The following is a 21,914-nucleotide window of genomic DNA, read 5'->3' as shown; positions in this document are numbered from 1 at the left end:
TTAATTGCATTTTATCATTATAATTTTTTTAAATTTTTAAATAAATTTATCAATTGAATTGATTTACAATTAACTTTGCGCAATTAACTTACTTAAACTCAATTAGTTATTTTAATATTATTATAAATAATAATTTAAATAACAAATTTGTATTTCAATTAAAAAAAGAAATGAAAGGAAATAACTAACACTTAGTGTAATTGTGTTTAGTACAAATTTGGGACCAAAAGGAGCTGAATAAATTAAGTTGATAATAATAGAAGAAAAATAAGTGGATAAACAAAATTATTGAAATCCAATAATTTATTTTATAAACACTTTAGCTAGCCACTATCCCATTACCACCTCCCAAAATAATAATAATAATAAAAAAAATAGAGAATCGGAACTAGGAGAGGGTAGATCCGTAATCGCGGCTGAAACGTGAGTAACTGAATTGCTCGGGTCCGGAGTATTAACGACGACTATGTACACTCTAAAACGGGTCCCCATTTCCCAACAAATAAATTAAAGAGCGAATTTCGTTACGGGTCAAAATCGAGGGTTTTACACTCTAATTTATCGCCGCCTTTCTACGCCCGGCCCATCTTCTTTATATTCTCTTCACTTTGTCCAGAGAAGAAGCCAACGCAACCAAAGATTCCACCGCCATTCTCGGTAAGACTTAGCATCTTCGCCCTGGCTTTCATTTTTTTTAACTTTTCCACAGTTTATTTCTATTTTCGTTTCCCACTTCCTAAATTTTATCTGTAGCTCTGTAAGTCCAATTCTAAAATCTGATAATAATTAAGTATATTTAGTTTTGTGAGCGATTTATGGGTCACCGATCTGAATTTGGATGTTAATGCACTTTATCTTGCACATGATTCTGTTTTCTTAAAAAGTCGAAGGGTCTTCGGACAGCCAAGAAAAAAATACTTTCAAATCGGCGGGTCTTTGATCTGAAAGTTGGTCAACGCAGTCAAAGTAATGGGTAATTGTTTGTTCACCAATCACGATACTTGTTCTTCAAGGATTTTTTTAGCATGTTCAGGACCCACTGGCCCAAAAAAAAAAAAAAAAAGCATGTTCAGGACCCAGAATAAATTGGCTTAAACAGATTCTAGAGTCATTGAGTTAATAAACTATAGTAATATGTGTAATTACTAGGATAGCTGTTTTTATTTTGCCTTAATGCGGATATCAGCGTTTTAAACTGATTGGAATGCACTGTTTCTAGTTGTTCTAATTTTATTTTTTATTTTGTTTGCACTCGAAGTTGATGATATGGCTGGAGGGGAGCAGAAAAAGTCTGGCGGTGGTAAGTGTACTTTTCTCGAGTTGGTTAGATGTCATTATTAATGTGCACATAAAGGTGTGATGGTTTCTATGTTTGTAAATGTTGTGTTGCTGTTGATATTTTAGGAGGGAAAAAGAAGGAAGTGAAGAAGGAGACTGGTTTGGGTCTCTCCTTTACCAAGGATGAGAATTTCGGGGAATGGTACTCTGAGGTATATTTTGTTGCAATAGTGCAATGACTTAGTGCTTGTTATACTTATACTACATTATCAGGATCTTAATAACTTATTATTATATCATCATTTTGTTTTTTTCTAGGTTGTTGTCAATGGTGAAATGATCGAGTACTATGACATTTCTGGATGTTATATTCTGAGGCCATGGGCAATTTCAATTTGGGAGAACATGCAAGTGAGTCATATGATGTTTATACTCAATTTGCACTTTAATTAATAATTAAGAAGTGTTGATTCATTACAAGGAAAAAATTGGTTATGGGTGCCATGATCTTTGTTTTGGTTACATTCCGTTTCATGTATAACTTATCCATGATGTTAAACTATAGACATTCTTTGATGCGGAAATCAAGAAAATGAAAGTCAAGAACTGCTATTTCCCTCTCTTTGTATCGCCAGGCGTTTTGCAAAAGGAGAAGGATCACATAGAGGGTTTTGCTCCAGAGGTGAGAATTAAGTTTTTCTAGCATAATTGACCTTGTGGAATTCGGCTTGAAATTGTTAGTTTCTTTTTTTATCAAATTTTTTGAAGCGATTTGAAGGTCATTTTGTCCCTAAACTTTTCTGTCCTGTTTTTAATAATTTAGTTCATTTTGTGAAAATCCATAATTTAGTTTCTATCTGGGGCTCAAAATTGGAGTTAGGTTTTACCTAGAGTTCAAATTGGAGTTAGTTTTTTTATCCAGGGTGCAAAATTGGAGCAAATTCTTCCTCATTTGAGCAAGATACTGTCATGAATATGCTGAAAAAAATGACAATATTTCAATGTATCTAGACTTAGGGCTGGACTGACGTAACACTTATCTTTAAGTTTATGCTTTTATTTACTGAAATGTTGTGTGATTTAATGAAAAAATTACCTGTGAATGGCTTTTTGATCCTGGTTTAATCAGGTTGCTTGGGTGACCAAATCTGGGGAGTCTGAGTTGGAGGTGCCAATTGCAATCCGCCCAACTAGTGAGACAGTTATGTATCCCTACTATTCTAAGTGGATAAGAGGACACCGTGACTTGCCTTTGAAACTTAACCAGTGGTGCAATGTTGTTCGATGGGAATTTAGCAATCCTACACCATTTATCAGGTAGTTTGTCTTAAACTTGTTCAACTTTATCTTTTCCATTGTGACCCTGCATCCTCCCCCCCCCCCCCCCCCTCTTTTTCCACCCAGTGGATGGGATATTCTATGCCATACATGTAATGAGATGTTAATTTTCAGATAATTTTCTAATCTTCTATCAATTTTCTTACCTTAGTTATTAATGTTTGTTGATGTGCAGATTATTTTCTCAATTATTTTGATGCCATGTTAGAAAATTAATTTAAAATGATTTGTGATAGATGGGTCACTAGTAACTTGCTTCTTGATTGTAGGAGTCGAGAATTTCTATGGCAGGAAGGGCATACCGCCTTTGCAACAAAGGAAGAGGCAGACACTGAGGTAGTGTAGACTTAAAATTTTTACTTTTGACCAATATTTCAACCATAGAAAGGTGAATTTTGTCCATTGTATGTTTCGTGTATGATGGAATAGGGAAGGTCAAACTAAACAGAAATTTTGCAGGGCCTCCATATTTATCAACAATTGATTTTTGGTTTAAAATGGCAGTATTGCCTTAGAATTGCTGAATTAAGTATTTGAGCATTTCAGAAATTTCAAATGTGTTCTTATTTTGAATAATGTCAATATTTTGTTGGTTTCTGCACCGTGTCAAAAATCAAAGTCATATTTCTTTACACTTACAAATTTCACTTGTCTTGCCTTTTGAAGTATCTTTGAAGAATGTGCCATATTCTTGGAATCTTGTACGTGAGTCTAAATATGGTTTTGTTGGTGAATATATAACGAAAGGAGGACTGAGGTGCCAAAAATGACATGCTGAGTTCTATGTATTTTATTGTTGAATTACTTTGTGCTTGGTAGATTTTGGACCCAGTTCCAAAATCTATTCACTCATGCGGTAGTTATACTGAATTATGATGCTTCTCTTTTCACATTATTTGTGATATCTCATGCTGTTAACTAACCAGGCAAAAAAGAGACTTTGCAACCAATAACAATTGTAGAGTTGTCAGCTGGATCTCTTTACATGTCTAAATTTCATTATATTTCAGGTTCTTCAAATATTGGAACTGTACCGACGTATATATGAAGAATTCTTGGCTATTCCTGTCACAAAAGGCAGGAAGAGTGAACTGGAGAAGTTTGCAGGTGGACTTTACACGACTAGTGTTGAGGTATAGCATAAACTATCATGCATTTATGCACGTAATAACAATCTCTACTTATTGTTATGTCAATGAACTTAATTTGTCTGTTTGATCAATTTGCCTTAATCTTAATTAAGGAACTTTTTTTCTGTTCATAATATGATAGGCATTTATTCCAAACACTGGGCGTGGTATTCAAGGTGCAACCTCCCATTGTTTGGGTCAAAACTTTGCAAAAATGTTTGAGATAAACTTTGAAAATGAAAAGGGAGAGAAGGCTATGGTCTGGCAGAATTCTTGGGCATATAGTACTCGAACGGTATAACTTTTTATCTCTTAACTTAGAATGTTCTTAGCATTTATTATTTCAAGTCCTTTGTTATGCCATCCTTGTCATTTATACTTTGTTGTTTTGGATGATTACATGGGCTTGCATTTCAAAAGAATCCTTAACTACTCATATAATTCACCTTCTAGTCCTTTTTCCTTATTCCTGCTGTTCTGCATACGTTTTCTACTGTTTTTCAATTTTCACAGATTGGGGTAATGGTGATGGTTCATGGAGATGACAAAGGCTTAGTGCTGCCTCCAAAAGTAGCTGCTTTGCAAGTTATTGTGATTCCTGTGCCTTACAAAGATGCAGATACTCAAGGTATTTTTGATGCTTGTGCTGCCACTGTGGCAACCCTCTCAGATGCTGGTATTTGTGCTGAAGCTGATCTTAGAGATAATTACTCACCTGGTTGGAAGTACTCAAACTGGGAAATGAAAGGTGTTCCCCTAAGGATTGAAATAGGACCCAGAGACTTGGCAAATAATCAGGTGAACCCCCATCCTTTTTTTTTCCAATATCGTTTTCCTTCTAGTCTTTTTTTTTTATATTTTCCTATTGTATCTATACAGTTGAAACCAGAAAATGCTTTATTTGACAGGTACGTGCAGTTCGCCGTGATAATGGAGCAAAAACTGATATCTCTAGAGCATCTTTGGTTGAACAAGTAAAAGAAATGTTGGATAAGATTCAACAGAACCTGTTTGACGTTGCCAAGCAAAAACGAGATGCCTGTGTTGAAGTTGTAAAAACTTGGGAAGAGTTTGTAACAGCTCTTGGGCAAAAGAAACTGATCTTAGCTCCTTGGTGTGATGAGGAGGTATGACTTGAATTTGCAGAATCCTTTTTTTTTTTATGACTATTTAGTATTTAATCAGTTTTTTTTTAGTGCTTATTTGTTACCCTTCGTCTCTGCATTGCATCATTAATCAGAAGTGTTTTATTGTGCATCAAAATGAGTTGAATCATATTTAAAAACTCATTAATTTCCAAGACTCCCTCTCCAGGCATCTATTGGTCAGGATGGATCCTGCTCATTTTCTTAAAAGACTTTTCATGTTTTGTATATATGTAGGAAGTGGAGAAAGACGTCAAAGCACGAACTAAGGGTGAGATGGGAGCAGCTAAATCTCTTTGTACCCCATTTGAACAGCCTGAACTCCCAGAAGGTACTTGACAACATCAAAGCAGGCATTTATTTTAAACAACAGGATGCTCTTCCTCTCTCATAATACTAGTTTTATTTTGGTTTTTTGATAAACTGTTAGTGCATCGGTTTCCAGTGATCAACAACAGCCAAGAATCTTAATCTGTGAACAAACTGTGAAAAGTTATTGGAAATTTAGAGAAATCATACTATATTAAGAAAAATAGGAGATAATATATTAATATTAATCACTTGTTCAATAAATTTGAAGGATTAAGTAAAAGTCATGCAGCCGGTGAGCTTGGTCATGTGATTGGAAATATGTCATTGTGAATAGGAATCAAAGCTTAGTAGTTCCTTCTGTCATTAACATGCAGTCTTTTCTCAGTCTGAATTTTGTAAATTCCACCATGCATTAGTATGGAAGAGATTCATGCGTAGATGCAGTTTGATCATTTGTAGCTTTACATCTATAAAAAGAAAAGAATGGGGAAGAAGGAAAGAGGATATTATATGTCTTTTGTGGAGTTCTTTACTCATACAAAAAAAATATTATGCAGGTACTAAATGCTTTGCTTCTGGGAAGCCTGCAAAGAAGTGGACATATTGGGGCAGAAGTTACTAAGATTATTCTCTTTTGTATTACCATCTCCTTGACATGGTCCTCAGGCTGATGTCAACGGTGCTGGTGTGTGGACCATTCTAAACAGGGAAATTTTCAATAAAAATTGTTACACGAAACTGATAAGGTTTTATCATATTGTTAAAACCTCTGGGATTGTCTTTTTTGGCAAGGTTGTTTTGTAGAATTTTTGCTTTGCTACAATTGATGTAGTGCTTTATCTTGAGTTATTACAAACTTAGAATATGGTGACGGTAATTGGAAATGTTAAATTTCTTGTTGTGATTGATCTGATAATGGCTTTGTCCTTTTTTTTTCAATTGCTTTGTCATTTTTTTCTGATGTTGTTACTCAGTGGACTGTGATTTAATCAAGCATTTGAAAGAGAATTCCATGGACTCTTCTAATCCTTTTGCATGAACAAATGCATTATTGGAAAATATGAAAGGGTGGCAGGGGGCAGCATATTTGTGACGTTGGTGGCGCTTGAAGCAAATATAGCATGAATTACGGTATTATTGTAAACAACTTGGAATGGTCGAAGTTGAAACACCCACTTCCTAGAAATAATTGTCGATTTTTGTCCAAGTTTCACATTGTTACGAGCCTCCCCTAACAATGATTGTTTACCGACTATTTGTTCATTGACGGATATTGTTTTGAGAAATTCCAGTGAAAATGAGAAAATTCTTTTTGACGGTTATTGTTCATTGAATCAAAAGAGAAAGGGGCTTTGATTGATTGATTGACTGATGGTGTAATGCAACGCCGCATGCAAAGCCCTAACCAACGACTTCTCTCTCTCTCCTCTCTTCTTTATGGCGGTAATCTCTCAACAACCAAGACAGAGCTCCCTTCTTTTATATTCACTGTCTTGCACTCTTTTGGCTTCCTAATATTCGAATCTACCCTCGAAAATGGCTGCACCATTCTTCGACTCCATGCTGGTAAACTACGACCACCACTCTCCCTCTGTTTCACCATTTGCTTCTAAATTCCTCTTCAACTGCAGAAACAAAAACTGCCCTTCAATTAACCATGTGGGTTCCTCATTCTTCTGTGGGAAGTCCCTTAGTGTGGTCGAAATTGGAGCGAAAAAACCCAAATTGGGAAGTAGGAGGAGGCGGAGGATGAGTGTTGGGGCTTCATTTGGGGTCTTTAATTCTTTTGGATGTGATTTTTGAAGGGAATGATACGACAGAGCCCACTAGGCAGCAATATTGGGGGACTGTGACGGCTATTAATAGACTGGAATCGGAGATGGCTGCATTGTCTGATGCAGAGCTGAGGGAAAAGACTTATTGGTTTGAAGGAACGTTCCAAGGCGAATCTTTGGACTCTCTTTTGCCTCTAAGTTTAAATAATTTCTTAGCCCAACATCTTCTATCACTCCAAAGCCATAATAAAGTACAACGTTAGGAAAAGTTTAAGGAAATTTTCTTCTGATTTTCGGTCTTGTAGGTCACTTGGTACTGGTCTTTTGGTTTAATACACTTTGGTTTATAGCAAAATAAGTAATTTTGTTGCAGGAGGCGTTTGCTGTTGTAAGAGAGGCCTCCAAGAAGATCCTTGGCCTTCGTCTCTTTGATGTCCAACTGATAGGTGAAGTCTTTTTTTCGTATCCAACTCCTGGTCAAAATCGAAATATACTAATAGACTTTATCTTGCCTTCATATCAGTGACTTAAATGTCCATCCTGAATATATTAAATTTGACGCTTATTCCTGATTGCTACTATTTGATTTCTGCTACCAAAAGTTTTAGATGCCGAGTAACTGGCAATAATCTATAGTTGAAAATGTTATCGGGACTACTTTCACAACCAATCCAATATCAATTGTAATGATCAATTATATTTGAATTGGACATGGATAAGTGGCCACTTCATTCTGTGAATTGTAATCTTGAGTTTTTCACTTACCTGGTTCTAAAAGGTTTTTGTATGCTTGTAGTGTAAGTTCTTCAAGCTTGCTGAACTTTGGTCATGTAGGTGACATGGTTCTTCAGCTGAAATGAGAACGGGGAAGGAAAGACCCTTGTTGCTATTTTACCAGCTTATTTGAATGCGTTAAGTGGGAAAGGAGTTTGTGTAGTTACTGTTAATGACTATCTGGCCAGACAAGATTTTTGAGTGGATTGGTCAAGTTCCTCGGTTTCTTGGGTTGAAGGTTGGCCTAATAAACGTTCGTCTCCTTTATTTGTTTTAATGGATATTGCATAAGCTATTCCCCCCTCCCCCCTTTCCCTTTCCAGTTATTTGATTTCACTCTTCATTTGTGCTGAAGCTGTGCTGGAAAAGCCCAAGATTAGGTCAATCAGTGTAGCTAAGTACTGATTCTTTCTTTTTTGGCAGGGAATATGGCAAGTGAACAGAGAAGGAAAAATTACTTGTGTGACATTACTTTTGCCACCAATGGTGAGCTAGGTTTTGATTATTTGAGAGATAATCTTGCCATAGAAAGTAATTATTTCCTTATGAGCTGGTTTTGGTTTTTAAAGCTGTTGCTTCAGTTCAATCAAAATATTATAGCATTTCTACTTAACTGACTGGACTTTATGCCCTATGCCGAGTGTTGAGGAGCTTGTTTTGAGGAATTTCAATTGTTCTATAATAGAGGAGGTTGATTCCATCCTTACTGATGAAGCAAGAACACCACACATCATACCAAGGACTGCAGAAAAACCTAGTGATGCATGTTATAAAGCAGTAAAAATAGCTGCTGCCTTTGAACGAGATATATATTATACTATAAGACTGCTAAAATCTATTGTGTTTCATTTCTTCTAAAAATTAGTAACAATCTAGGTATTAGAATTGTTTGTCTTCTACAAAACCGTCCTCTTCTGAATTCGGTTGTTACATCAGAAAATAAATTACTAGAATACTTAGAATATTTAAGTTGGAGCTTCCTTGTATGGTTAATGTAAATATATCGGTTTGATGATTATTATTGATCTTGTTTTGGTGCATATAAACATGATTAGAAGTTGGCATAATGGGTATTAAGAATCACTGTCAACATAGATCCAAGTACATGAAAGAAATTAGACAAAGGGCATTTAAAAGAAAAAGAAAGAAAAAAGCCCCCTTATTTAAGATGGTTGTTTATGCAGGCGGATGAAAAGCAGAAAACTGTTCTACTTGCAAAACAAGGTTATGAAGATGCTGAAGAAATTCTGGATGTAAAAATTTGTTTGATCCACGGGAACAATGGGCATCATATGTTTTGAATGCTATTAAAGCAAAGGAATTGTCTCTTAGAGATGTAAATTATATTATCCATGGCAAGAAGTGCTTATTGTAGATGAGTTTACTGGTCGAATTATGCAGGTAAATCTATTTCTCTGGCTTGCCTACTGAATGAAGAAAGGCAACTATGGCTAACTTATGAGATCACTTACATGAGAACAAAAAAATTAGGAAAATAACTATATAAATTGGGACTTCAAGTTGTATAAATAATGTCACTTGTGTTTCCATCAGGGGAGGAGATGGAGTGATGGACTTCACCAAGCAGTTGAAGCAAAAGACGCTTTACCTTTTCAAAATGAACTGACTCTGGCATCAATCAGTTACCAGAACTTTTTTCTCCAGGTTGGAGCAATTCTTCTCTCAGATAATTTGGTGAAACTCTTTTGGAAATTTATGTTAATTCAACATCCAAGTGTTACACATCTGCACTACAGTTTCCAATACTTTGTGGAATGACTGGCACTGCAGCTACTGAAAGCACAGAATTTGAGAGCATATACAAGCTAAAAGTTACTATTGTCCCCAAAAATAACCCCATGATAAGAAAGGTGAGTTCGAGATTGCCATACTGGTGTTTATCTCTCTCAACTGTGCTGCAGGTCTTGATCTGCAGATGATGAGAACTGAGATAATTTTGTCATTTTGATCCTAATCTCCAAAGTCTGTAGCCTTATATTTAAGATTTTATCCGAATCTCTCCCTTTGTTCTTTAATGTCTATCTCAGGATGAGTCTGATGTAGTTTTTAGGGCAACTAATGGAAAGTGGTGGGCAGTTATTGTAGAAATTTCTAGAATGACCAAGGCAGGTCGTCTGCTACTTCTTGGCACAATAAGTGTTGAGCAAAGTGACTCATTGTCAGCGCAATTGGAAGAAACAGGAATCCCCCATGAGGTAAGACTCTTTTTGAGTTACAGATATGGCTATTCGATTTGGGGAATGCACATTATTTGAACATTGGAAATGAAGAATTGTGTCTGAAATGAAGTACTTTATTTAATTCTTTTTCCTACAAAGATGTATAACTTTGTCTCAAGCTTTGAGGAAAAGAAAGTCAAGCATAACCTAGCCACCATATTTAATGTATTGGGATGAGAGATTAATAAATTTATTTTTAAAGGTTCTCAACAGTGAACGCAAAACCATAGAATGTGGAGAGAGAAGCAGAGATTGTAGCACAGAGTGGTCGTCTCTTGGCAGTGACTATTGCGACCGATATGGCAGGCTGTGGAACAGACATCATCCTTGATGGCAGTGCTGAATTTATAGCCGGGCTAAAGGTATGTGAGTTGCAAATGCCAAGGTTCAATCTGAGATATTCACCGAATTCATTTTGCTTGTAATAATTTCTAAGTTATTGCTGTGTCTGACTCAGCCTCATACTGGCTATTTGCATCATAGAAAGTGGTTTACACTGAATTACAAGTGTCTAAATGTTGCAGAGTTGTTAAGCCAATTGAAGGACCCTACATCTCAGTGAAGAAGCCTCCTCCAGTGAAGACATGGAAGGCTTTATTCTGAAGTTCTATATGAAACTAATTTTGGTTTTTGTATATAAATTAAATTCAAATTGAGGTTTCTGTGTTCTGACTTTAGTTTTATTTCTGGTAGCTGGTGCTAACTACTACTTAATATTCCAGGTGAATGAGAAGTTATTGCCATGCAAGCTATCCAGCAAGAATACCAATTTAGCAGAGGAAGCTGTAGAGTTGGCTGTCAGAACTTGGGGCAAGAAATCTTTAAGTGAGCTGGAAGCTGAAGAGCGCCTGTCTTATTCTTGTGAAAAGGTTTACTACAGACTCATAGAATTTCCTGCACATATTATCTGACTTGTTTGCACTTTTAATCCTCCTTGTTACCTGTTAAGAATTAACAAATCCATGATATACTACCAAATAGTATCTATTAGATTATATTTAGAGGGCCCTGCTCAGATAAAGTTATAGCCAAGCTGTGAAGTGCGTTTTTAGAAATTGTACTGGAATATAAGGTCTACAATAAGGAAGAGAGGAAGCAGGTTCACTTTTTCCCCCTCAATAAGCTTATAATTGATTTGATCTATTAATGTTATTTGCAGGTTGTTAATTTCTCTTTCACTGCAGGTTGTGGCAGCTGGTGGGCATCATGTGGTGGGGACAGAACATCATGAGTCACGATGAATAGACAATCGGGTTAATTTGAAATATATTTATAAAATTTGAGCTGGCCATTTGATTACATCATATTCATTGTCTGTTTAAGTCAAGGTGCTTTTTCCGTTTGTTGTTGTTAAAAAATGAGAGGGGAAAAAAAAGAGAAGAAAACATTTCCTCATTTTCTTTATGTACACTTTTCATGAAATAAACTTCTGTAGTCTTTATTCAAATTTAGATTACATTTTTATATCCATGCAGCTTCGTGGGAGAAGCAGCAGGCAAGGGGCTCCTGGAAGTTCTCACCTTTTCCTAAGTCTTGAAGATAACATCTTTTGAATTTTTGGAGGGCACAGAATTCAGGTTTTCTCTCTGGTTGCAATTTTTTAGTTTCCAGTTCACTATTTGATGTGCTTGTTAAAACTCGTTAATGTCAATGCTTGAAGGGTTTGATGAGAGCTTTCAATGTTGAAGACCTACCAATTGAATACAGGATGTTGACTAAAGCATTTAATGAAGCTTAGCGGAAAGTGGAAAACTACTTTTTTTTATATTCGTAAACAATTGTTTGAGTATGATGAGGTCTGAAACAGTCAGAGACCGTGTCTATATACAGAAAGAAGACGAGCCTTCATGTCGGACAATCTCCAATCTCTTATAATTGAATATGCTGAATTGACAATGGATAACATCTTAGAGGTGAAGTATTTATGAACTTTTGGCTAACCCTCTCTTTTATGTCCATCTAGGTTCTAATAAGGTCTTGGGGTATTTATTTCATTTTAATTTTTATGACATATAGGCAAATATTGGGTTGGATGCTCCGAAGGAATGCTGGGATATTGAAAAGCTCATTGCAAAACTTATAAAGTAAGAGGCTCCTTTTATTCTCCATGGCTCAAAAAGCACACAATTGCTCAACAAGATAGTGACAGGAATTGTCGAATTACTTGAAGCAGTGTGCACTAATAATCTGGTTAACTAATTGCAACTATCTTTCTATTGTACATCATTTTTTGAGTTTCAAAACATGTAGTTACACTTCTGCACTTTGAAATACAAAACTTCAGGAATGCTCGAGGATCTTGTTTATCATGTTAATATAATGGATCAGTCTTGTGTTTTATGTGGAAATAATTTTTCTGGCAAACGTACTCCCGTAATTTTAGGTACTGCTACCTGTTGAATGATCTGGCCCCAGATTTGTTGAGAAGCCAGTGTTGGTTTTTTTTTTTTGTTGGATAAGTTGTATTTTATTTATCCAAAAGAAGCAATAAAATTGCTACAGTACATACACTTCATATATATAATCAAATCATATTCTAATTATTATGCAATATAGCTTTATTTATATTTCACGCATCACACAAAATCTTGTTGACTAGGTTAGCAGCAATCGAATGCAATCCATGTAATCGAGTCCTAACAGCTTCTTTAATCAGCTCATACACTTGTTCTTCTGTTCCTTTCTTTATTCTTGAATAATCTATGGTTCCTTTCTCTCCATAATGCGCAATACTATTGATATCAATGCCTTGCCTTTTATCCTTGTCACTGTTCATTTCAATTCTTCAGTCCACTCCCCCCCCCCCCCCCAACTACTTTGTCAATCTTGCATGATTGTAATACCTTTCCCCTTTTCCACACTATTTTTGCATATTCACAACCAAAAAATAGGTGGTCTCTAGATTCCCTCCCATGTTGACGTAGGCAGCATCTTTCATCCACTTCCATTCTCTAATTCCTCAATCTATCTTTTGTTGGAAGCCTATTTAGTATAGTCATCTATGCAATCATTGAGTGCTTTGAGATATGATACTGAAACCAAATTAATTTGTGCCACTCAACCTTTCGTTGCTTAGACCTTATCTCATTCCAAACCGTTGCAATAAAATAGCCATTGCTAAGGACAGGCCACACCTCAATACCATTTTCCTGTTTTATGAATTGGCGTGCAATAGTTCGAAGTTGAAGTAGTTTCTTCCAACCCCAACTGTTACCTTGCTGTGGTTCAACTTGCCATATACTTCTGCCTTTCAAGACATAGTGTTGTTATTTTGAAGCAAAGAAAACTTTACTCACTGTTACTTTTTTTAACAACAGAAACGTTACAATTTAAAGCCTAATTAATAACTACCCACTAAAATCGTAGTCCTAAGATTAAGCCATGACCACCAACATGAATAACAAAAAAACAGAAACAACATGAAACATTCAACTAAGCAACATTCATGAATCCACATTAGCAGTCCTAAACACATCTTTTAACACTCCTCCTTGCTTTAGGAGCTGCAAACACCAAGTTTTGTCCTCAAAAATTCAAACTTGCTAATTGCCAGTGGCTTGGTGAAAACATCTGCAACCTGATCTTCTGTTTTACAGTAGACAAGAACAACAGCTCCATCTTTCTGTACTTCTCTTAAGAAGAATAATTTAATATTAAAATATTTAGTTTTCTCGTGAAACACAGGATTTTGAGAGATAGCAATGGCAGTTTGGTTGTCAATAAGAATCTTCGTGCTTTCCTCTTGCTCTAAGCTAAGATCGATTAAAATCTTCTTTAGCCATAAAGCTTGATTAACAGCAGCTGTTGCAGCAATAAACTCTGCTTTAGCTATGGATTAAGATACAATTTTCTTGTTTTTTCGAGCTCCATGAGAAAACACCAGAACCAAGTGTGAAACAGTAGCCTGAAGTGCTCTTCATATCATCAATGGAACCTCCCCAATCACTGTCTGAGAAACCAACCAGCTTGAACTCTTTGCTCTTTGTGTATTTAATGCCAAAATCACTTGTGCCTTTCACATATCTAAGCATCCTCTTTGCAGCCTTGAGATGCCATTCACTTACACAATGCATAAACCGAGACAAAATGCTTACAGCATTCAAAATGTCAGGCCGAGTTGCTGTGAGAAACATTAAGCAACCAATCAGGCTTTTGAAATATGCTTGATCAATCTTCTCTGTTCTATCTTCTTTACAGAGCTTTTCCTTTGAGTTCATTGGTGTCCTCATTTCTTTACATTCTTCGAGTTTAAACTTCTTCAAAATCTCATTGGCATATTTTTTCTGACAGATGAAGACTTCATGTTCATTCTGTTTGATTTCCATTCCAAGAAAAAAGGTCATCAATCTAAGATCTGTCATTTCAAAAAACTTCATCTCTTGCTTAAACTTCTCCACAATACTTGTGTTGTTTCCTGTCACAAGTAAGTCATCCACATATAGTGAGATGATAAGAATGTCAGCTCCATTGTGCTTGACATATAATGTTGATTCAAATAAGCTTTTGACAAATCTCAAATTCTGTAAATGTTCATCAATCCTGCTGTACCAAGCTCTTGGAGCTTGCTTCAATCCGTAAAGTGCCTTTTTAAGAAAATAAACCTTGTCTTCTTCTCCTTCCTTGACATAGCCTTCTGGTTGTTCTACATAAATCTCCTCCTGAAGAAAACCATTCAATAATGCTGACTTGACATCTAATTGGTGCACTTTCCAATTCTTTTGTGCTGCAACGACGAGTAAGAGCCTGATGGTGTCAAGTCTAGCGACTGGTGCGAAGGTATCTGAGTAGTCCACACCGAGTATTTGAGCATATCCTTTGACCACGAGTCTAGCTTTATACTTGTTGATTGAGCCATCAGCATTAAGCTTGGTTCTGTACACCCATTTGACTCCAATTACTTTTCTATTTAGGGGTCGATCAATCAACTCCCATGTTTCATTCCTTTTAATCATGAATAGCTCCTCTTTCATTGCAGCAATCCAATTTTGATCCGTCTTGGCCTCTTCATAATTTGTAGGTTCACACACAGCAATATTGCATCTTTGATAAACATCATAAAGTAATCTTGTACATCTGATAGGACTGTTATCCACCATTTCATTCTCTCAGTCTCCAATGCTAGGAAACTTGAGCTTGTGCTCTTTTAAGGTTGGATCCATCTTTTTTACATCATCCCAGTTCCACTCTTCATCTTTCATAAAGTGCACATCCCTGCTTATAATAATTTTTTCAGTTTGTGGCTGAAAAACTTTATAAGCTTTTGCAACTGAGCTGTAGCCAATGAAGATGCCTGGAAGTGCTCTTTTATCTAATTTATCGTTCTTGGTCTATGGAACATAAGTGAAGCACAAACATCCAAATATTTTAAAAAAATTCAGAGATGGTTTATAACCATACCATGCCTCAAAGGGTGGTTGATCCTTTACTGCTCTTGTGGGAAGCCTGTTTTGCAAAAAAATAGTAGTATTTGTTGCTTCAGCCCAAAATTGCTTTGACAGGTTCTTCTCATATAGCATACATCGTGTCATCTCCAATATGAATCTATTCCGTCTCTCACTTACTCCATTTTGTTGTGGAGTGTATAGAGCGATTAATTGATGTTGGATGCCTGCCTCTTTACAAAAACGAGTGAATGCTTCGGAGGTGTACTCTTTGCCATTGTCTGATTTGAGAGTTTGAATTCTACAGCCACTCTCGTTCTCAACTTTGGCTTTAAAGTTCCAAAAGACTTGAGCCACCTCTGACTTGTACTTTAAAAAAAATATCCAACATATACGGGTGAAATCATCAATGAATGCAACATAATAAAGACTACCTTTCAGAGAAAACGTTCTTTGTGGGCCTGTAATGTCAATATGAATTAATTGTAACTTCTTTGATGCTCTCCATGTTACCTTGGGAAATGATTTCCTACTTTGCTTTCCAAACTGACATGCTTTGCAGTTTGGAATATGATCATCAAGTTCTGAAAAATCATTTACCATCTTCTTGGATTTCATCTGCAGCAGCCCTTGATGATGATAGTGCCCGAGCCTCTTGTGCCATACTTCAGTCATATTTTCTTTGATTGGGAAAGCAGTTTGCTCCTCTTCCAATAGATTTAGAGCAAAGCTTTTCCCTTTCATTTTTACTTTGAAAATATCTTGACCAACTACATCTTTAATCAAGCAACTTTTATCTTTGAACACAACTTTATAACCCTTTTCAATTAGTTGTCCAACACTTAACAAGTTTTGATCAATTTCAGGGACATGTAATGCATCAGAAATGAACTTTGTACCTGAACAAGTTGAAATTGCAACTGTTCCTTTTTTTTTCACAGTTATGTACTTGCCATTACCAACTTGAACTTTCGATGAGTTTGCGTTGCTTAGTTCCCTGAATAGATCCTTGTCATGTGTCATGTGGTTAGTACAACCACTATCTATAAGCCAACTCTCACTTGATTCGATGCCGGAGAAACATGTAGTTACGAACAGGTGATCTTCCTCCTTTTAATCAGCAATCTTTGTATCTTCACCATGTTGCAGATTTTTGTTTTTGTAGATAGCAGCTTCATGCCCCATTTGATTACATTTAGTGCATTTAGCATCAGGTCTTCTCTAGCATCTAAATGGAGGATGACCCTTCTTTCCACAATGTTGGCAAGGTGAATAGGATTTCTTCTGATTTTTATTCTTTCCTTTTGCATTGGCTGATGCAGTACTTGCCTCATTTCCTTCAAAATCCTTTTTCTTTTTTCTTTTGCTTTTGGCCATATTTTGATGCTTGACTGCCAAAGCTCCTTTAATTGTTGTATCTTCCCTCATTAGTCTCCTTTGTTCTTGTGCTTGCAAAGCATTAAGCAATTTTGCTAAGAAAATTTTTGACAGATCCTTTGTATTCTCCAAGGTAGTGATGGTTGCTTCATATCTTTCAGGTACTGTAACAAAAATTTTTTCTACAATTCTTGAGTCAGTAAATTCAGATCCAAGTAGCCTTACTTTGTTTGTGATACTCAGAAGCCTATCGGAGTAATCTTTAATCGTCTCAGAATCCTTCATTCTTTGAAGTTCAAATTTCTTAATCAAGTTAAGGACTTGCATCCCTTTAATTCTTTCATCTCCTTCATATTCATTCTTGAGATAATCCCATATCTCTTTTGCTGACTTCAGAGACATGATACGAGTGAAGATGATGAATGAGACTGCAGCAATCAAGCAGGCCTTTGCCTTTGATTTCTTTATCTTCTTTTATTTCTGTGCTTTAATCTATGCCATGGTGGGATTGTTTGGAAGTGCATGAATTTCATAGTCTTTTCCCGCTGCTTCCCAAAGATCCAAAGCTTCCAAATATGTCTCCATACGTACTGTCCAAATCTGGTAGTTGTCGAACACCGTCGGAGCAATTGTGGAGAAACTGGCTTCAGCTTCCATGACGCGTCAATTTCACACACAGATCCCTTGAAAAGATAGCTCTGATACCAAATGTTGTTATTTTTGAAGCAAAGAAAACTTTACTCACTGTTACTTTTATTAACATTAGAAACATTACAATTTAAAGCCTAATTAATAACTACCCACTAAAATCATAGTCCTAAGATTAAACCATGACCACCAGCATGAATAACAAAAAAAAAAAATAACCAACACCAAAAAAATAGGAACAACATGAAACATTCAACTAAGCAAAATTCTTGAATCCACATTAGCAGTCCTAAACACATCTTCTAACACATAGGCTTCAATCCAAGCTATCCATATAGATCCTGCTTTTGAGAAAATAGACCAAATATTCCTCATCATGCATGCCTTGTTCCAAGTTAAGTGTGTTTTTGATACCCAACCCTCCTTTAGATTTAGGGTGGCAAACGGCTTCCCAGCTGACTTTAGCTCCTCTGGCAGTCCCCTCCTAGCCTTTCCAAAGGAAGCTAGAGCAGAGCTGATTGATCTTTTTTAACACATGCTTAGGCAATATAAAATGTTTACACCAATAATTGTGTAAGTTGAAAAGTACTGACTGGATTAGCTATAGTCTTCCAGCATAAGATAAGTACTTATTAGTCCATCCTTTAATCCTAGTTGTGATCTTCTCAAGCAATGGAGCACAATCTTTTGCAGTGAGTCTTCTAGTGACTAGTGGGACTCCTAAGTAAGATAGGGAGTAAGCCTACTTTGAATCTGTGGCTTGTTGAATTGATTGGATCTCTTCCTTGCCTATTCCTGTGGCATATATCTCACTCTTTTCGCAATTTAGTTGCAGCCCTGAGACCAATGATTGAATCCTTGCTTCCCTTTGGAAAAATCAACAAATCATCCGCAAAACATAAATGTGTCAGCTTGATCTTCTTGCACTTAGGATGAGAGGCAAACACTCCAAACTTGGCAGCTTCATCTAGCATTCTTGACAACACATTCATTGCTAGAGCAAATAGATATGGGGAGAGTGGATCCCCTTGCCTTATTCCTCTAGCACCTTGAAAATAGCCCACTAGCCCTCCATTAAGTGATATAGAAAACATTGGGGTTGTAATACAATTGTTGATCCAGCCTATAAATTTTGAAGGCAATCCAGTTGCTGCCAAAATGTTGTGGATAAAATTCCAATCCAATGTATCGAAAGCCTTTTGCAAATCAATCTTTATAGCACACCTTAGGGATAATGTGGTTCTACCATATCCCCTTACCATCTCCTGTGCCATAAGCACATTATCTGTGATGCTCCTCCCTTCTATGAAGCCAGTGTTCGAGTCATGAGGAATTACAGGATTACCTTGCTCTTTGTGGTCGTGAAGCATATTTGCAGAAAGGGATCAGTACAATAATCTTGTTTACTTGAATAGCAATTTTTCCTGTATCTTTAGCATGATCAATCAGTGAGAGTAAGTTTCTGCTGAATTTCAATACTGAACACATGTAAGCCCTGTAATTGGTACATTTAACACATCTAAGCTTCCAATTAGTGATGTTTTTCCACCTATTGTGGATAGGTAGAAGTCTTGACCGCTTTAACTGTTTTTTTTTTTTTTTTGTGCCTACGCAAGATTCAAGCATATCTGTGTTATATCTTTTGCTTTTTTTTTTTTTTATGGTTTTGATTTTCCCAAAATTTTGAATTTAGGATATGATGGAGAAGCAAGCAGAAGGATTGATGAAGGAAACTGAAAGGTTCTTAATTTTAAGCAATATTGATCGCTTGTGGAAAGAACAACTGCAAGCCCGTTAAGTATGTACAACAAGCTGCAGGCTTATGAGGATATGCAAAACGTGATCCACTAATCGAGTATAAGCATGAAGGCTATAACCTCCTCTTGGATATGATGGCTCAGATAAGACGAAATGTAATGTATTCTATATCAGCTATGAAGAAAACTGGGTTCTAGAAGTTATGAAGCTACACTTTTTCCACCATGGCATCTCGTGTTTACTAGTTTTTCTGTTCACAATTTGGCAGTTCCAACCATTGCTGGTAAAGAAGGATCGGAAGGAGAAGTAAGATAACGGTAGAAGTAGTAATCAGAAACCTGATGCAGTTGGTGCACTTGAGTCATCTTCATCAGCTGCGAGCCCCAAAGCTAGTGCCCAGTGCTCATATCAAGTACAAATCTTTGGATTATTTCATAGGGGAAGGTCAGAATAGATAATTTAGAAGTGCCGTTTTATTGTATATATAATTGTGTCAAGCCAGTATCTATCTCAATTTAAAAAGTGAAAAGAAATATGCCCTGTTTGATGTACCATAGAAAACCACACCAAATAGATTGTAACATTTTTGCTACAGGCTTAGTAACTTACATTCGGAGATCAATGAAAGTTTTGCATTCCTTTTGGGCAAATATCACTCATCTACCATTCTTTTTAGGTGATTATAGTGGGCAGATAGAAAAAATAGTATGCATTTCTGTGTAGTTAAAGTTTATACCAGATACATCTGTTACAACTCTAGAATGTGTGTCTTCATTTACAACCCGTCACCATAGGGGGCATGCCTGGCCTCTAACATCTCAACTTGAGAAACAACCGCTCACCATAGGGGTCAAGTTCAGTCAATGGTTCCCTTCAATTGCGACCGCAAGCAACTGGCAGGTCATTAAGCATGGTCACCAAGGCATCCCTCATCGGACTTCACGATGCTCCTTGATTCACTTCATCACCATCAAGAATTTCCTCCATTATTTGATTGATAGCATTTTCTCGAGCCTACATTTGAAACGACAAATATTTCAGTTGCGAGTCCCATGGAAGAAGACGACGATTTGCAAACCTATTCCGAAACCCCTAACCTTTACTCCAATTGCAATGGCTGTTTTCAGCCTGACAAGCTCACCCAATCTTAAGGACCCCTTCCCATCATCTTTAACGGTGATCAATGGTACCTTCCTTGACGAAGCCAAAGTTGGCAGGTGCTTCGTTAGCCACTTTGGATTGCAATCAGCGGCTAACAAAATAGCCTACGAACTCAACAAACATATAGCAAACATTGAGTAGAGCTTGTAATACAAACATGACAGATCACTTTAATCAAGAAACAGGGTAGCCAACCTGAAGCCTAACACAAGGAGATTGGGCAGAGCTTCCCTTTTCAGCACTGGGCGCCATCCGTTCAAGTACACGTGTCACATCATTAACACCAATGGCAAATTGTTGCTAAATTACAATGCCCCAAATACATATAATCAGATAATAATAAAGCACAAGGTTAATCAAAAGAAAATCAATGAAGGATTGAACAAGGAATTAAACCTTAAGCCATATTTTTTCAGGCAAGGAGTTTCCACCCAATATTCTTGCGGACTCTATCCCTCTGTTCATTGCAATAATTTAAACCTATTACCTCCCGAAAAAGGGTATTTTTTAATTATCGATAATTTGTTGGAATCATTTACCTTCGGATTGATTTAAGCATACGAACAAGACGTTCCCCATCATAGCAACTGTCAAGACCAAAAAAATTAAAGGAATTAGATAAAAAGACCCACAATTTGTATAAGATCCAATGAAACAAAGACAGACTTACTCTTTCTGCTGAGGAACGGAGCCATCAAGAATGCTGTTTTTTGCTGCTTTATTTCTAATCGGCATTTATTTTCAAGAGTTCGCTCCTCGTTTGAAGAAAAGCTTGAAAGAATTGTCCTTTTAAGTGTTACTTGCCATTTAGGCCAACAAAGTAAAAGAAATTTGGACATTGGGCCGTCGAACTTTATCGTGTAGAGATATACATGGGCAGAATCAGCCCATTTTTATATTATCAAGTTAAGGGGCCCATGTCTAGCTCCAAGCCGACAGGTTACAACCTTTGAGCTCTTTTTTTTTAATTTTCATTCCTTTGTATTCAAAAAAGGAAAAAAGTTCAGTCCTATAATCCAAAAGAAAAGAGAAGAGAGGAAGAAAAAAACGACTTGCGCAATCGTATCATCAGATGTAAATAAAGAGTAAAGCAACAGGCAATTTATGTAGGGACATCTATTTTTTAAAAAATTTGAGGGCTCATGAATTAGGAAGAAGGGGACAATTTTCAGTTTTGGTCCCATATCCTTAGCATGTGTGTTTGCCTTATTGGAATAAGTTCCAGAACCCAAAATAGAGTATCAATGCAGTTAATTATTATGATTAATTCCTTGTAAAGTTTAAACCTTAAAAGCAATGAAATCAAGTAAAGAGCAGTTGTGGTCCTCCCTGAAGATCTTCAATGGGGTCAAAAAGAAATAATTAAAAGAGAGTAATGAGCATAGACAGATCCAATAACACCTGATCTTTAAAAGTGATTTGGTAGATAAATTGGGATGGTCACCCTCCTTAATCAAATGTTACGCCATGTAGGAGAAATATTTATGCTACATCATAACGCTTTCTACATTCAGAACCATAATTTTTTAGTATTTGATTTGAGAACCATATTATAACCAAAAAGAGATGTTTTAACTTTATATAGCTTTTATATTGT

The 21,914-nt window shown here is 36.4% G+C and overlaps 3 protein-coding genes and 1 pseudogene across 5 annotated transcripts; 2 read left to right on the top strand and 2 right to left on the bottom strand.

Annotated features, from left to right (window-relative positions):
- The first annotated feature begins 533 nt into the window (after window positions 1-533).
- On the top strand, window positions 534-6,142 carry LOC111314022 (proline--tRNA ligase, cytoplasmic). 2 transcript variants are annotated; one of them, XM_022914989.2, is made up of 13 exons: window positions 534-657; window positions 1,259-1,300; window positions 1,405-1,490; window positions 1,597-1,689; window positions 1,844-1,960; window positions 2,408-2,595; window positions 2,886-2,952; window positions 3,627-3,749; window positions 3,889-4,041; window positions 4,260-4,544; window positions 4,655-4,873; window positions 5,129-5,222; window positions 5,761-6,142. In XM_022914989.2, the coding sequence occupies exons 2-13, from the start codon at window positions 1,267-1,269 to the stop codon at window positions 5,823-5,825; spliced, it is 1,524 nt and encodes a 507-aa protein (XP_022770724.1). In that variant the 5' UTR covers window positions 534-657; window positions 1,259-1,266; the 3' UTR covers window positions 5,826-6,142. The 2 variants fall into 2 exon arrangements, with proteins under 2 accessions (XP_022770724.1, XP_089608919.1); XM_089752793.1 differs by having other exon boundaries at window positions 627-973.
- Window positions 6,143-6,601: 459 nt separating this feature from the next.
- On the top strand, window positions 6,602-19,803 carry LOC111314024 (protein translocase subunit SECA1, chloroplastic-like; annotated as a pseudogene). Its single transcript, XR_016332672.1, has 19 exons — window positions 6,602-7,176; window positions 7,338-7,468; window positions 7,843-8,009; window positions 8,176-8,277; window positions 8,390-8,592; window positions 8,937-9,153; window positions 9,307-9,417; window positions 9,510-9,623; window positions 9,801-9,984; window positions 10,206-10,377; window positions 10,517-10,583; window positions 10,715-10,861; window positions 10,984-11,091; window positions 11,177-11,245; window positions 11,468-11,569; window positions 11,653-11,905; window positions 12,009-12,076; window positions 19,092-19,311; window positions 19,425-19,803. The product of XR_016332672.1 is annotated as a protein translocase subunit SECA1, chloroplastic-like (transcript).
- On the bottom strand, window positions 16,595-17,544 carry LOC149512101 (uncharacterized). The gene is given in 1 exon segment (XM_089752957.1): window positions 16,595-17,544. A coding segment is annotated over 1 exon segment (813 nt). The 5' UTR covers window positions 17,408-17,544.
- Window positions 19,804-19,850: 47 nt separating the features above from the next.
- On the bottom strand, window positions 19,851-21,145 carry LOC111314023 (uncharacterized). Its single transcript, XM_022914990.2, has 6 exons — window positions 20,988-21,145; window positions 20,857-20,904; window positions 20,714-20,774; window positions 20,513-20,617; window positions 20,254-20,421; window positions 19,851-20,170 (listed from the first exon to the last, which is right to left on the bottom strand). The coding sequence occupies exons 1-6, from the start codon at window positions 21,050-21,052 to the stop codon at window positions 20,096-20,098; spliced, it is 522 nt and encodes a 173-aa protein (XP_022770725.2). The 5' UTR covers window positions 21,053-21,145; the 3' UTR covers window positions 19,851-20,095.
- Window positions 21,146-21,914: the final 769 nt, after the last annotated feature.

The sequence above is a fragment of the Durio zibethinus genome, chromosome 23, assembly GCF_047325235.1.
Source record: "Durio zibethinus cultivar Kanyao isolate XHJ-2024 chromosome 23, ASM4732523v1, whole genome shotgun sequence".
NCBI lineage: Eukaryota > Viridiplantae > Streptophyta > Magnoliopsida > Malvales > Malvaceae > Durio > Durio zibethinus.
Note: the sequence above shows the minus strand (reverse complement) of the source record. Positions and strands in the feature narration are given on the sequence as shown.

What these genes read in the sequence shown, in the direction of transcription:
- LOC111314022 (XM_089752793.1), top strand. An exon ending in GAGACTTGGCAAATAATCAG is followed by an intron (nt 4,545 to 4,654) that starts GTGAACCCCCAT and finishes TTTATTTGACAG; the next exon opens with GTACGTGCAGTTCGCCGTGA. An exon ending in ACAGCCTGAACTCCCAGAAG is followed by an intron (nt 5,223 to 5,760) that starts GTACTTGACAAC and finishes AATATTATGCAG; the next exon opens with GTACTAAATGCTTTGCTTCT.
- LOC111314023 (XM_022914990.2), bottom strand. Translation starts at nt 21,052, where the DNA reads ATGCCGATTAGAAATAAAGCAGCAAAAAACAGCATTCTTGATGGCTCC. An exon ending in TCCGTTCCTCAGCAGAAAGA is followed by an intron (nt 20,905 to 20,987) that starts GTAAGTCTGTCT and finishes TGGTCTTGACAG; the next exon opens with TTGCTATGATGGGGAACGTC. An exon ending in CTGAAAAAATATGGCTTAAG is followed by an intron (nt 20,618 to 20,713) that starts GTTTAATTCCTT and finishes ATTGTAATTTAG; the next exon opens with CAACAATTTGCCATTGGTGT.